This window comes from Mchenga conophoros, linkage group LG15, assembly GCF_057382185.1.
Source record: "Mchenga conophoros isolate Kocher_MC1m ecotype Shallow Benthic linkage group LG15, M_conophoros_male_GT1.1, whole genome shotgun sequence".
Classification (NCBI taxonomy): domain Eukaryota; kingdom Metazoa; phylum Chordata; class Actinopteri; order Cichliformes; family Cichlidae; genus Mchenga; species Mchenga conophoros.
The window spans coordinates 21,489,553-21,503,055 of NC_140540.1; the positions used below are offsets into that span (position 1 = coordinate 21,489,553).

Here is a 13,503-nt window from a genome sequence, read left to right on the forward strand (position 1 = left end):
GAGGCAAAGCGTGAAATGGACATGGTGGACTGGCATGTCTATAACACATTTTGCTGTGATACTTGGTTGGAATATTCATATAATTTCACCTTCTATGAAGACTACAAAAATAAGAGTAGATATTCTACATTAAAGAAGGAAACTTGGGTTATCACGCAGTGAAAGAAGGATAATGTACCTTTAGGGTACCCACTAGGGGGGAATGGAATTAGCTATAAGAAGTGTGTGTGTACCTGAGGGTTTGGTGGTACTCCGTGCTGTATGTAGAGCTGAACAGCCTTTGGAGCTTCCTTATCCTTGATGAGATGTGTTGCGTACAGAGCAATGTACTTATGGAGGATCTGAAAGGTCTGACAAAACACAACACAAAAATTATGAAGCCTGACAGAAAAAATGAGGTCAATGAGGCCTGTTAACGAGCAAACAAGACCAAAAAGCACGAGAGAAAAAAAAAAGTGTTGCCTCAGCAGAAATAATTGTCCATGAGCGCCCGAATATGCTTCATCTTGTGTGACAGAAATGCCCATGCAGGCCTTATTTGTCTGAATATTGCCACAGTGCGGGGATGAGTTTAGCTAGTTCATAAAAAAAACTGCACATTAAGGCCCACTGGAGGGAAACATAAATCAACATAAACTACTTAGCTGCTGCAAAGTTGCTTTTCTGTCTGATATCACCAAGGTTGAATCAGGGGGGACTTCGGATAGGACAGAACCCCCACCCAAAACAAGAACCACCCCCTCAGTGCCGAAAAGTGTTCGATTAATGTCTCAAATTAACTTGTAATACAATTTCAGAAAGCTCCAAAGTGGATCATCTCATTTCCAGACATGGACACTTTGGATTCGGCTCTAAGAAGGATTGGAAGTGCTTTCCTGGAGCCTTGCAGCACATTTTTACTGGAGGTAACAACAAATTACCCTTAGCTGCAGCTAGGACATGGTTAGTCCTCTTTGTTTCTGTTGTGGAAAATCTTAAATAAAATTGCAACCACCAGGTGAGCGTTTCTTTGAAGTGAGGTTTATTAAGGAAAAAGAACAAAAAACACTGCAGTGGAGAAAACATTCAAGTCAAACACCAAAACAGTTTTCTGTGGAAGGACGCCCCCTTGAACTCTTTTATACCTTCTCAAACACTCTCAAACAAAGAACACTTCACATCAGATCATATATTCCTATACCTTCAGTCCGGCTCATCCTTGACCCTCTCCCACTCTAAGAAAAGTTACAACCACCGGTCACCGGTCTGACTGTACATGTTGTTTTTGTCCATGCTTTTACAGCTGGGGCACCTGCTCATCATTATCACCTACCTGCATCATAAAGCTCCAGACCTGAACTCTGCTCAGTGATTGTTTCATCCCCTAGTGTAGTACTGGCATCATTTAACCTCTAGTTTATCAATTGCTCACTGCTTTGTCTAAAACTCTAACACCTTGACCTCACCTGGTTATCTGCTTTTGCTCTAAAATTGCCTGGGATTTTAGCCCGCTGCCTATATGTGTAATACCTTATCAGAATCACCGGATTCCCTGTAGATTTCCCAGCATCATCGCTCCATCCCTACTTCCCAACAAATTCGCACAAAATTCCTGGTTGTTTGAAGTAACGATGAATGACTCTTTCCCCTGTGCCCTGCTTTAGAGTTCACTTGTTTTAGAACTTTAAAACCCTGATTTGAGCAAAAGCTGTTTGCTTAACAACCCGAAAAACAAAAGAGGTGACAATATAATATGAACTCTTAATGACATCAAACAAGACATACCTGTTTGGATGCTGTCTCCAGGCACTTCTCCCACTGGCCTCTTTCTGCGTAGATGTCCAGGGCTGCCATGACATCCACTCCCACCAGCTGAACGAACACAGTCATCAAAAATAAAAACAAACAGTTTTTTCAGCTCTAAGAAACACAGCATGAAACTTGAAATTAGACCATTACATTTTCTGTCTTTCTCTGCTCATATTTATCAAATGGCACTGGCAAAGTAAACAACTCGGAGGACATGTAGGGCTCCACAGAGCAGTGAAATGGTGCAGGAAATACAGCAATCACTGTAAAATCATCTCAGTGAAACTTAACAAATTCTTATTCTGGGAGGAACATGCTGCTGTTTACTACAGAAATGGATCAAATGAGAGATATTTATCTCTTTTTGCTTTATATAAACGTTACAAAAAGTTATTTTTCTGGACCAAACTGCTTGGAGTGATTTTGGAAGCTGAATTTTGTCATAATTGGGTCAATATTAGCTTGATAACATGTCAGCTTTTCTTTTTTTTTTATTTGTTTGGTTCAGGGTGTCATAGAGTGTATACTTGTACTTACAGACTCCACTCTGCCCTGGTTTTTAAGGTGCTCCTTGTACTTCTGGTCCACGTAGTCCTCATACCTGTCAAATATCAGATTCATAAGAAACAGGGCAGAGAGGCACGCATGCTTAATAAAACTGATATGACATTGAAAAAATAACCAGCATGTCTTAGCCTTTCTGTTCACTTCTTCTATTCTGAGTTTTAATTCAGTGTCGGCCCTTGTCTTTGTTGCTGTTCTGCCCGTAATAACTATGATACACTTGAGTGTTTGTGTGTGTTTGTGTGCTCTCAAACCTCGGCTCCAGCTCCTTGGCGACTCTCTTGGCTTTGTTCCACTCCTCACCCTCAATAAAGACATCGATTGCCTCTTTGATGAGGTCCATGTTTAAGTAGAGCTCAGCAGCCTTCAACAATCAAATACAAACAGGACACAGGAAAGAGGCAACCTTATTATAAGAGCATATATATTTGGATTGTGTGTGTGTGTGTGTATTGTTTTATTAACTGAATCTACGTGTGTTTTCACTCACGGCGTTGAACTTCCTCAGCTGTGCGAGTCGTGGTCCGACCACCTGGATCACCTCCACTGCTACATCTGCTGTCAGGAACTTGATGGACAGCTCTGCCGCCTGGACATATGCACACAGCGAGTGCACACGCCAAACAGTACAGGACACCCAAAAAGACACAAAAAGGAAAAATCAATTCAAACCATATATAGAAATATAACATTTAGCTTTGTCATTATTTTGTTATTCAAGTCTGCTCAAGACGTTTTCTTTTTTTTTTCCTTTTAGGGTTTATTTTTGCAATTATTTCATGAAATAGAATCGAGGTAGGCAACGTGTTTTTGGTAATAATGGGCAACAAATCCATGAAACCCTTTTGATAGATTCTGCATTTCCTTTTCAGCAACCTTTCTGTTTTCTGGTTTGAGAAAATGTAGCTTGGGACAAGAGAGTTTATTCTGGATAGGAAGACAGAAAGAGTGGGTACCATATGAAGATAAAGCCAGTACTGATTTATTTTATCTTCTTCATATGGACTCGGTATTAGTGGTATTTATATAGCACTTTTCTGCACTTACTGAGCACTCAAGGCACCCGACTCCCACTCACACATATACACACATCCTGGTCATGAACACATTTACACATGTCATCATGCAGATTGGAGAAGCCCGGGATCGAACCACTGACTGGACATGCAGCTGAACGTCTGTTTCTGCTCCACTGCCATGAGGATAGACACAGAAAAGCTTTACCACTTCCACAATATTCATTATGGACTTAAGCTATTTCCTATTTAACTACTATAGTTTTCTGTTGTTTTGAATCTGTTCTGTGATATTGATTTTAATGAACTACATTTTTTTAAATGTTGTGGGTGCCGTAGCACAATATTTTCCCAACTTTTTCGATAAAAAATATTTATTGTGTCTTATTTTTCCTACTTCAAGTGTATTTTATTCTAATTTTTTGCATTTTATTCTCAGTCACACATACGTTTAGTATGTGTGTACACCGAGACATATAATGTACAAAATTTTTTCTCTCCTTACAATATGTGTCTTTGGCATTTTTGATATTCTATACAGCAAAAATATTATAAAACCAAATTTTAACAAAGTAGCAGTTCTTTCATAACCTTTTCAGGACAAAGTTAAGAAAGTAGGTGGGGCTATTAATAATAATGAATTGCATTTATATAGCGCTTTTCAAGACCCTCAAAGCGCTTTACAATTCCACTATTCATTCACTCTCACATTCACACACTGGTGGAGGCTAGCTACAGTTGTAGTCACAGCTGCCCTGGGGCAGACTGACAGAGGCGAGGCTGCCATATCGCGCCATCGGCCCCTCTGGCCATCACCAGTAGGTGGTAGGTGAAGTGTCTTGCCCAAGGACACAACGGCCAAGACAGACAGAGCTGGGGATCGAACCGGCAACCTTCCAGTTACAAGATGAGTTTCCCAACCCCCTTAACCACGGCCGCCCCCAAATTGATGTTATTCCACCAGTTTCTGAGCCACCGCAGTGTAAGAAATGGCATATATTTAAAAACTGCCTCTTATTACCACTGCTGTTTTGCCCTACCAGTACTGACACTGATGATGTCATACTTCGAGGGAGAAAGAGTTCAACTTCTTCAACTGTTAAGCTGATGACATTAAAAAGCTATTAACAGAGATCTTTGCAATGATGATAATATAAAATTGTCATGATCTGTCATCTCATATTAAATCCGTGACCCGCTCCTGCTTTTTTCACTTAAGAAATATTGCCAAACTCAGGACTATTGTCTCCACAACCGAGGTGCCACTTCACAAGCGCATGGCACAACACAGAAGAGCCACCTCCACAGGACAAGACTCAGCAGTCCATCTGCATCTTAAGGATAAAGGACACTCTTTCGAGGATGCCAATGTTCACATTTTGGACAGAGAGGACAGATGGTTTGAAAGAGGAGTGAAAGAAGCCATCTATGTCCACTGTGAGCGACCATCTTTGAACAGAGGCGGTGGTTTACGACACCAACTCTCTGCCATCTATAATCCAGTTTTGAGATCCCTTCCCAGACGCCTTAACGCCCACTCACATCCTGGGCCATCTGATCTCAGGAATTCGCATGATAAGGTGGGGCCAGGTTTCACAATGAACGCACCCGAAACTCTGGTTGATTGGGACCCACGCCCAGTTTCACACCTTGGCTCAGGCGATTAGAGGATCATCAGGGGTCCTTTTGTCCTTCTGTGGGGGGTTACTCCCACTAGGTTTATATCTGGGACTCTCCACCATTTGACCTTAGAACTGAAGAAGCTTCTTGGATGAGAGGTGAAACGTCTTCAAGCAACTTAAAGAAGTCCAGACGCTTTTCTTTCCAAGCTCCTTTGACTACGATGACCTGGATGACTGAGAACCTTCACAGACAGCTTAAAACTCATCTGTTTAGACAGGCATTTGGGTAATGTTAATGCGTAATATGTTGTTTTATTTTATATTTATATTGTACTATTGCTTGTTTGATATGCTTTTATATTTCCTCTATGTTGCTATATTGTTTGTTTGACATGTCTTCATGTGAAGCACTTTGTAACAGCGTTTTCGTCTTAAAAAGTGCTATATAAATAAATTTTACTTACTTACTTACTATCTCAAAAAGCAATATAATGTCACCGTAATCATTATATAATCCATTTGATTCTGATTGTGGGGATAGTTGGTGATACATGAACTGACTTTGCTGTTTGTGTCTTGAAGAAAAAGTCTTTAATTCTTCTAATGCAATATTTCCAATACGGCTGTACCTTGTATTTCTATCTATTTTCATTCATAGTTAACTAGTTAATTTATAAATATATTATATAAATAGCACAAAATAAATGTCCACATTTCATTTTCACAGGTTTAAACAGAGAGTCCACAGTAATCTAATTTAAAAAGAAACAAAACACCATAAAGCAGGAAACGTGTCCCTTTTAAACCACATCTGTGTAATCTCTGATTTAGCACTTCTACATTTAAATAGACTAGAATCAGCTACTTCTGTGAGTCATTTGGCATGTTTGATAGCACTCACTTTCACCTATTAAATATAATGTGTCTTAAAAAAACAGATAATTGGAATAAAGGTCATTATGAAGCGCACTACAGGAAGGAATCAAAAATTCAAAACTTAAATCAGTGTATCGCCTGACTCATCTGTAATGCAGATGCAGCATTTTCTGACCTAATGAAACTCACTTGGGGAAAAAAACTACCTATTGATCTCTGTGATCTCTTCAAGACCGCTTCTTTACAATCACGGAGATTGACCATTCCCATTTCAAATAATCTGACCTCTGCACTTTAATCAATAACATGCAGTATGTGCTGCGTATCTTCATACTCACAGCAGAAATCACCTATTGATGTTGGTGACATGGTGACCTTTCGCCCTCCTCCACCTTTAGTGGTACTCTTGACTACAATTAAACATCTATTCTGTCCTTCACCCACTACAGAGCTTAAAGTAAAAGTGAAAAGTAATTACTGATGCTGTCTAAATATAAGATCTACAGTACGGCCATTAAAGGTCATGGTGGGAAGTTTTCTTTTATTTCTGGATTATTTTTGCAGAACCAGAGAATAAGTTACTGAATAATTTCCTTCTTTAGGGAAATAAACACTGTTTGAAATGGTTATAAATCACTGTCTGTAGTTTTATGTCATGAAAGTTCAAACAGTACAGCGATGCCAAAGATAAAACGAACACTCCAGGGAAAGCGGCTCAAAGGAAGACAGAGAAAACTATGAAGAGTGGACAGACCTTTGCAGAGACCTCAACCCTCGGCCGCAGCCTTGAAGCCAAACTGTCAACTTACTACAGATTGTGATTTATTTTAATTCAGACCGCCTTTTAAGATTTGACACAATGTAAGTAGATATTTTCGGCAGGTTGACAAATCGAGTTAATACTGTTAATCTATCTGAAAAGGGGATTCTCACATTCTGAGCTGCAGTAATGTTTTCATTTATGGCATTTCAAAATATGAATAAGGTTTCTGTATGCATCTAGGACAAAGATCTGAAAATAATTCATTTATCCTTTAGATGGTTTCGACCTTTTTGAGTGTTTGTGGTGTAAAAATAAATTTTGTGAATAATATTTAACTGCAAAAGCTTGTGATGACTGTTGTACTAGAAGGTTAAACCTCCCACTCACTATCTTAACCCCTTATGTCTAGTCTATCATATTTGTGTAGTTTTTTTTGTGAGTTTTCGAGACTTCTACATCAGCAGTGGGATTCCCCCCCCCCCGATAAAACCGAAATAAATTGCACAATACATCCATCCATCCATCCATCGATTTTCTTCCGCTTATCTGGCGACAGGTCGCGGGGGCAGCAGCGTAAGTAGAGAAGCCCAGACCTCCCTCTCTCTAGCCACCTTCTCTAGCTTCTCCAGGGGAACACTAAGGCGTTCCCAGGCTAGCCGTGAGATAGTGTTTCCAGCTTGTACTGAATCTGCCCCCAGGGTCTCCTCACAATGTATATATATGTTTTTAATTCTATTAATTTCATATTGTTAAAAAGAACTAATGATCATGTGAATTAACAGTTCTATGCAGTTGTTTTTCCTTTTTACCTTCATCCAACACTTTTCCATCAGCGCTGTGTTTGAGTCATCCTTAACCTTCAAGTAATACTCCACGGCCCGGGAATATTCACCCGACTGCTCCCACTCTCTCGCCTGCTCCAAGAAGCCCTCCACACCCCTGAAACCAACAGGCAATAAACTCTTTTTTTTTTAATTAAAAAAATATTAAACATTTCACAATAGCTTTATTTATTTTCTATGTTATTTTACCAGTTCATAACAATCATGGCATAAAATAGTTAATGCTATAATAATAATAACCACCATTACTAAATGGTAAATTGACAGTTAATTGTGTCAATGCTAGGGTTCCCTTACAGTCGATTTACTCCGTACAACACATAAAGTATGGGATATCCCGCCCCTGTTTGTCCTGGCTGAAGAAATCTCTATTCACACCTTTAAGGCGGATGGCCTCAGACAACATGTATAGGGCCCTGTCTACACATATACCCCCTGCCATCACAATCAGCCCTCAGTTCTAACGCTCTTCACCTCGCTAAGAGCATATCTACTGGGTTGGGCTAGCTAGCTACTGCTAGTTAGCTCCATTGTCTGCTGGCATAAGTTAACCCAACTGCCTTGTTGGTGTTAGCCTTCACTCCACAGCTGGTGTGTAGGCTGCCCACGAAGTGCTAATTTCAAATCTTCCTGTGCAGCACTTTGCTTTGCGTTTTGGTATGGATATCAAACCAAAGAGAACAAAACTGAAATTTTCTGTTTGCCACTGTCTTCAGTGGTGCAGTTTCTCTTTGCATGATAGTGACCAGCAATGACGCGTGCCCCATTTGCCTGGGAATTGTCCAAGTTAGGAGAACGCTGACTGACCTGAAGTCTGTGTGCTTCTTCACACCCTGGAACGATGGGTGACTTTGCGGAGAAAATTCCAGAGGAGGTTAACAGTAACCGCATCTTGCATGCTAGCTACCGGTGGGAGCCTGGGCTGTTGCACCAGGGATCTTGGATTGGGAGAGTGCCGTTTTACAAGGTGGTGTCCACAGATGCTTCCCTAAGAGGGTGGGGAGTTCTGTCCGATGGCGCATCAGAGAGAGGGGTCTGGACACAGAGCTTCACAATGATGTAAGGCTGCTAGCTGTGTTCTTAGCTCAGGCATTTTTGTCCAGTTCTGAGGGGCCAACATTTCCTAGTCAGGATGGACAATTCAACAGTGGTCTCTTACATAAACAGGCAAGGAGGGAAACGCTCCCTTCCCCTGTTAAAGTGGTCTCGCTCTCTGCTATTATGGTGCAGTGTTCGATGTCTGTCTCTAAGAGCAACCCATGTTCCAGGCCATCTCAACCTGGGGCCAGACCTTCTCTCCAGACCTTCTCTCCATTCCAGTGAGGGAATGGAGGTTGCACCCCTTTGATATTGGCCCAGATACGGGATCTATTTGGCGAGGCAAGTAGATCTTTTTGCCTCCAGGGTGAACACTCACTACCTCATGTTCTTCTCCATAATCGACAGTGATTCACCCGTGGGCATAGATGCACTAGCACACCAATGGCCAGACGTGCTCCTCTATGCATTTTCCCAGTTGAAGTGATATCTCCAGTTCTTGATAGAGTGCATCGGCAGCACATCTCACTGATTTTTGTTGCCCCCCTGGTGGCCAACAAGGTCGTGGAATGCAGAGATAATCAGTCTACTAGCAGCAAGTCCTTGGCAGCTTCTTCTCTGTGGGGACCTCCTCTCTCAGGCAAGAGGAGAAGTGATTCATCTGCCCGGATCTATGGTGCCTTTATGGTTACCTACTGAGAGATCAAATTTGATAGCTAAGGGTCTGCCCCCATGCGTGGTCCTGTAGAGGCTTTTATGAGTACAAATGGCAAGCCTTTGAGCAATGGTGCCAGGACGGGCACATTCCCCCAGTCCAGTGCTCTATTGTGGATGTTTTGACATTCCTGCAGGAGATGCTAGATACTGGCGGTCCAGTGTCTTTTCATGGGACTTGTGTTTGGTGCTTGAGGCCATTTGTGCCTCCCTTGAGTCTGTGGATATAAAATGTATTTCATATAAAACTGCATTGTTTTTCACTTTGGCTTCTGCAAAGTAAGTGGGTGACCTTCATGCTTTGTCTGTGCAGCTAGTTGGGCATCACCGCACACTTTTTTTTTTTCCGGTTCACTCGTTTGTACATTACAGCCCCTTCGGTGGCTCATACTGTCCTTTCAGCTGGGTCTACCACACACTAAGGTGGTGGTGGTCCAACTCCAGTTTGATGGATACTCTGCAGGGCGTGTATATATGTCCCATACTATATGTGTTGTACCATGTGAATCGACTGAAAGGGAACGAACAGTTATGTGTATAACTTTTGTTCTCTGAAGGAGAGGAACGAGTTACAACACAAGGTTGTCTCTGCGCAGCTTGGCTCGATGAAGAGTGGCTATCGAACTGAGAGAAGAGGCTGAGAGAAGGGGGTATATGTGCAGGCGGGGCCATACACATATCATCACAAATAATCAGCCTTAAAGGCGTGAATAGAGGTTTCTTCAGTCAGGACATGCTGGAAAGCAATATCCCATTCTATATGTGTGTGTGCCTTATTCCTCAACTTCATGGAGCATAAATTATACACATAAATGTTCATTTTGTGTTGTTTTAGAATTTTGGATTTTTGGGTTAATATATCAGAGTTTTGGTTTATCTTTAGTTGTTTTTGTTTTTTTTACAGTATATTGCAAGTTTCAGTGCTTGATAAACGACCGAGTCTGGTTCCTGTTTGGATTTCTTTATCATTCCTGTAATGAGTTTTCTGTAGTATTAAGTTTAGTTTTTTTTTCTTTAATTTTCTTTTCTTCCCTCTCTATCGTGCAGTATTAGTTCCTTTGCCCTCCTCTGCCCTGTTAGTCTTCAGTGAATCCATGTTTTTCTCTGTCTGGAATGTACTCTACATTTTCGTATTATCCACAGCCTTTTCATCTCAATCACTTAATATATTTACTTGTCCTGTTAATAATCGGTCTTTGTCATTAGCTTCCATTTCATTAGAAATTAGAGATTAGAACTGTGTTCATCCTCTACAAGCTGCAGTTCCATCACAGCTTTGCAGATGGATGCAGTGGGAGATGAGAAGCTTTGCACTTATCTGAAGCCTGAGCTGTAAAGTCTGCAAGAATAATTCATTGTTTTCTCTCTTCAAACCCTCTTTTTCATCCGTTTCCATTGGTAACTTTTGATGTTTCCTCCCACAAGTCATTAAAGCGGGAGAAACGATGGGAGGAGGGTATGAGCTGCATTCTGCTGGTTTGCTGTCTAATGAGCTGTTCCTCATCGGGAGTTGAAATTTGGGAGTACACGTGAGGTGTTTTTTAAAAAAATGAGGAAAAAAGCATCAAACTGATTCGTTGTGCATAGATGCATTTCTGGTAATGTTCAAAATATGTTAAAAAATGTCCCACAAATAATCACGAGTCAAGTTGAAAGGCTTTTGACTTCAAATGTTGTAACTAGATATAGCTACAGTGACGGATTTGGGTTTTCTTTAGTAGGACTGTGCTTCATCTTTTACTCTGCCATGTTAGACCTAAAATATTTGAACACCACAAGAAATGAAGGTCAGTGGTTACTTATTTTATGGGCTTAATCTCACCTGAGTCCTTTCTTGGAGGCCTCCCTCTCATACTCCTCTTGGAGCATGGAGAGTTTATTGGGGATATACTCTTTACAGATACGTATGGCATCACTCCACATGTCTGCATCCTGAATTTAAAACAGACACGAAATCAATTAAATAACTGACTATCAGGCAGATTGTCAACATCCAAAAAATGAAAAAGGAATCCTGCAACTTTAGACATTTTTCACTAAATTGCAAAAAAATTCTACAAATACTTTCTTGTCTTTTTTCTGTATCAGCGGCAGATTGACTACACTGGTTCACCTTATACCTAAAAAAATAGATCTTCTCCTACATTACTGGAAACTATTCTTCTTCAACAGTAACAATTTCCTGTGGGGTACCTCAGGGCTCCATTTTAGGTCCCGTCCCATTCTCTCTACACATGCTTACTTGGGGTCAAATAATCAGTAAACATAATATAATTTTTTGCTCCTAAGCTGACAACATGGAATTATATCTCCCCCTCAATGCCAACAAGTCCAGGCTGAATAGCATCATCAAATGCCTTGTGGACATTAAGAACTGGATGGCACAAAACTTCCTTCAGCTGAATGAGGACAAAACAGAAATTTTCTGTTTTGGCTCTGCCAATTCCTTTGTAAGTTTTTCTGATCAACTTGGAAATCTGTCCACTTATGTAAACCCTTAGGCCAAAACTCTTAGTGTGATATATGACTCTGGCTTTAGGTTTAACAAGCAAATTAACTCAGTGGTTAAAACAGCTTTTTTCATTTCTGTTCCATTTCAAAAGTTAGGTTTTCCTTTCTGTGAGAGATTGCAAAATTGTGTTCATGCTCGCATTTTCTGTTGTCTGGTGCTGGTAGGCTGTCCACAGGTATCTTAGGCTACGTTCACACTGCAGGTCTTAATGCTCAATTCCGATTTTTTGATCAAATCCGATTTTTTTGTCTGCTCGTTCACACTACAAATAAAATGCGTCAGCAAACGCGCTCTAGTGTGAACGCTCAAAGCGGCCCGCATGCGCAAAAGAAGATGTCACACACAACGCGCTCTGTTTAGACCCAGAGCAACAGTATTGTTTGACTGATGGCCCTTAATATAAAGACTTCGGACTTCACGTTTCCCAATTTTTGCTTTAAGTTATTTTGTTATTTACATAATAATGTAAATAACCTAATAATGATCCTTATTGCTGTTTAAGAGAGGAGCGGTGCTTCAAAGGATAGCTGCAGATTTCTGTCAGAATCTGCAGATTATACAGTACAAATAAAATGTTTACGTTGTCTTCCCAACAGTTTCACTGACATCTACACTGGATGGCCAGGAAGCGTTCGCGATGTCTTCTCTGGCGCTGATAATTGGCTTCAGTCTTGTGTCGGTGACGTAAAAGACGGATTTAATGCGACATGACCGTTCAAACAGCAGTCGCTTTCTAAAACATCGGATATGTATCGGATTCAATACCACATACGAAAGTGACCCAGATGGGATTTGAAAATATCGGATTTGCGCCGTTCACACTGTCATAGCATGATCGGATATGGGTCGCATAGGGTCAAAAAAATCGGATTTGATGCGCTTTCGCCTGCAGTGTGAACGTAGCCTAAAAGAGAGGTCATATTACACATGTTTTAGCATCTCTCCACTGGATGCCAGTGAGGGTCGGAATCAGTTTCAAGATACTCCTGTTTGTATACAAGCCATTCATGGTTTGTCTCCTTAATACATCTATGATCTCTTACACCCCTATTAATCTCCCATGTCCCTCCAGTCAGGTGATTGGAATGCTTCTGACTGTCCCTAGCGCTAGATTTAACCTCAGAGGAGACTGGGCCTTCTGTGTGTTTGCCAGCAAACTGTGGAACAACTTTTCCCTCACATTCAAATCTGCTCCCTCCATTTGATCCTTTAAAACTAGACTTTTTACTCACTGACATTTGAGTGTGTCATTGGTCTTTGTATTTCCTGTGCTGTTTTCGGCCATGATTCTGTTTATCACCCACTAATATCTATTTTTTTCTTATTTCTTTATTTATTTCTATTCCCTTGTCTTTTTATCCACTCTATCTTTTGCACAGAACTTTGGGTAGTGTTTTTTTTTTTAAATGTGCTTTATAAATAAATTTGAGGTGGAGTTACCTTGTAGTATTTAACAGCTAGTTCAGGTCTCTGTGCTTGGAGCAGGAAGGCCTCAGCCTTCTTGAAATCATTCTCTTTAAAGCAGAACTTGGCTTGGCCAACCAGAACCTCAGACAGGCTCTCTGGATCGTGGCCCTCAGCCACCTGCTGTGCATTGGCCCAGTCCTGGTTGTGGACATACCTGGAACAGTTCACACACAAATACACACAGGAAATAAAATCCAAAAATAATCTGTTTTAAGATTAACGGAAACGATTTTTTAAATGTTTTTCATCAAGTACCAGAAAGGGGACTTTGAATAACTTCAGGTTCATAGAAATTTACTTA

At 40.8% G+C, this 13,503-nt stretch overlaps 1 protein-coding gene across 1 annotated transcript in view; it reads right to left on the bottom strand.

Annotated features, from left to right (window-relative positions):
- The window catches only part of ift172 (intraflagellar transport 172), a 54,517-nt gene that overhangs the window by 8,377 nt on the left and 32,637 nt on the right, over positions 1-13,503 (bottom strand). The window contains exons 33-40 of the mRNA XM_085246133.1: positions 13,176-13,356; positions 11,046-11,155; positions 7,439-7,568; positions 2,843-2,941; positions 2,607-2,716; positions 2,326-2,389; positions 1,765-1,851; positions 234-350 (exon numbers count right to left, since the gene is read on the bottom strand). Coding sequence (XP_085102259.1) covers positions 234-350; positions 1,765-1,851; positions 2,326-2,389; positions 2,607-2,716; positions 2,843-2,941; positions 7,439-7,568; positions 11,046-11,155; positions 13,176-13,356 — 898 coding nt within the window. The remainder of the gene's footprint in view (positions 1-233; positions 351-1,764; positions 1,852-2,325; positions 2,390-2,606; positions 2,717-2,842; positions 2,942-7,438; positions 7,569-11,045; positions 11,156-13,175; positions 13,357-13,503) is intronic.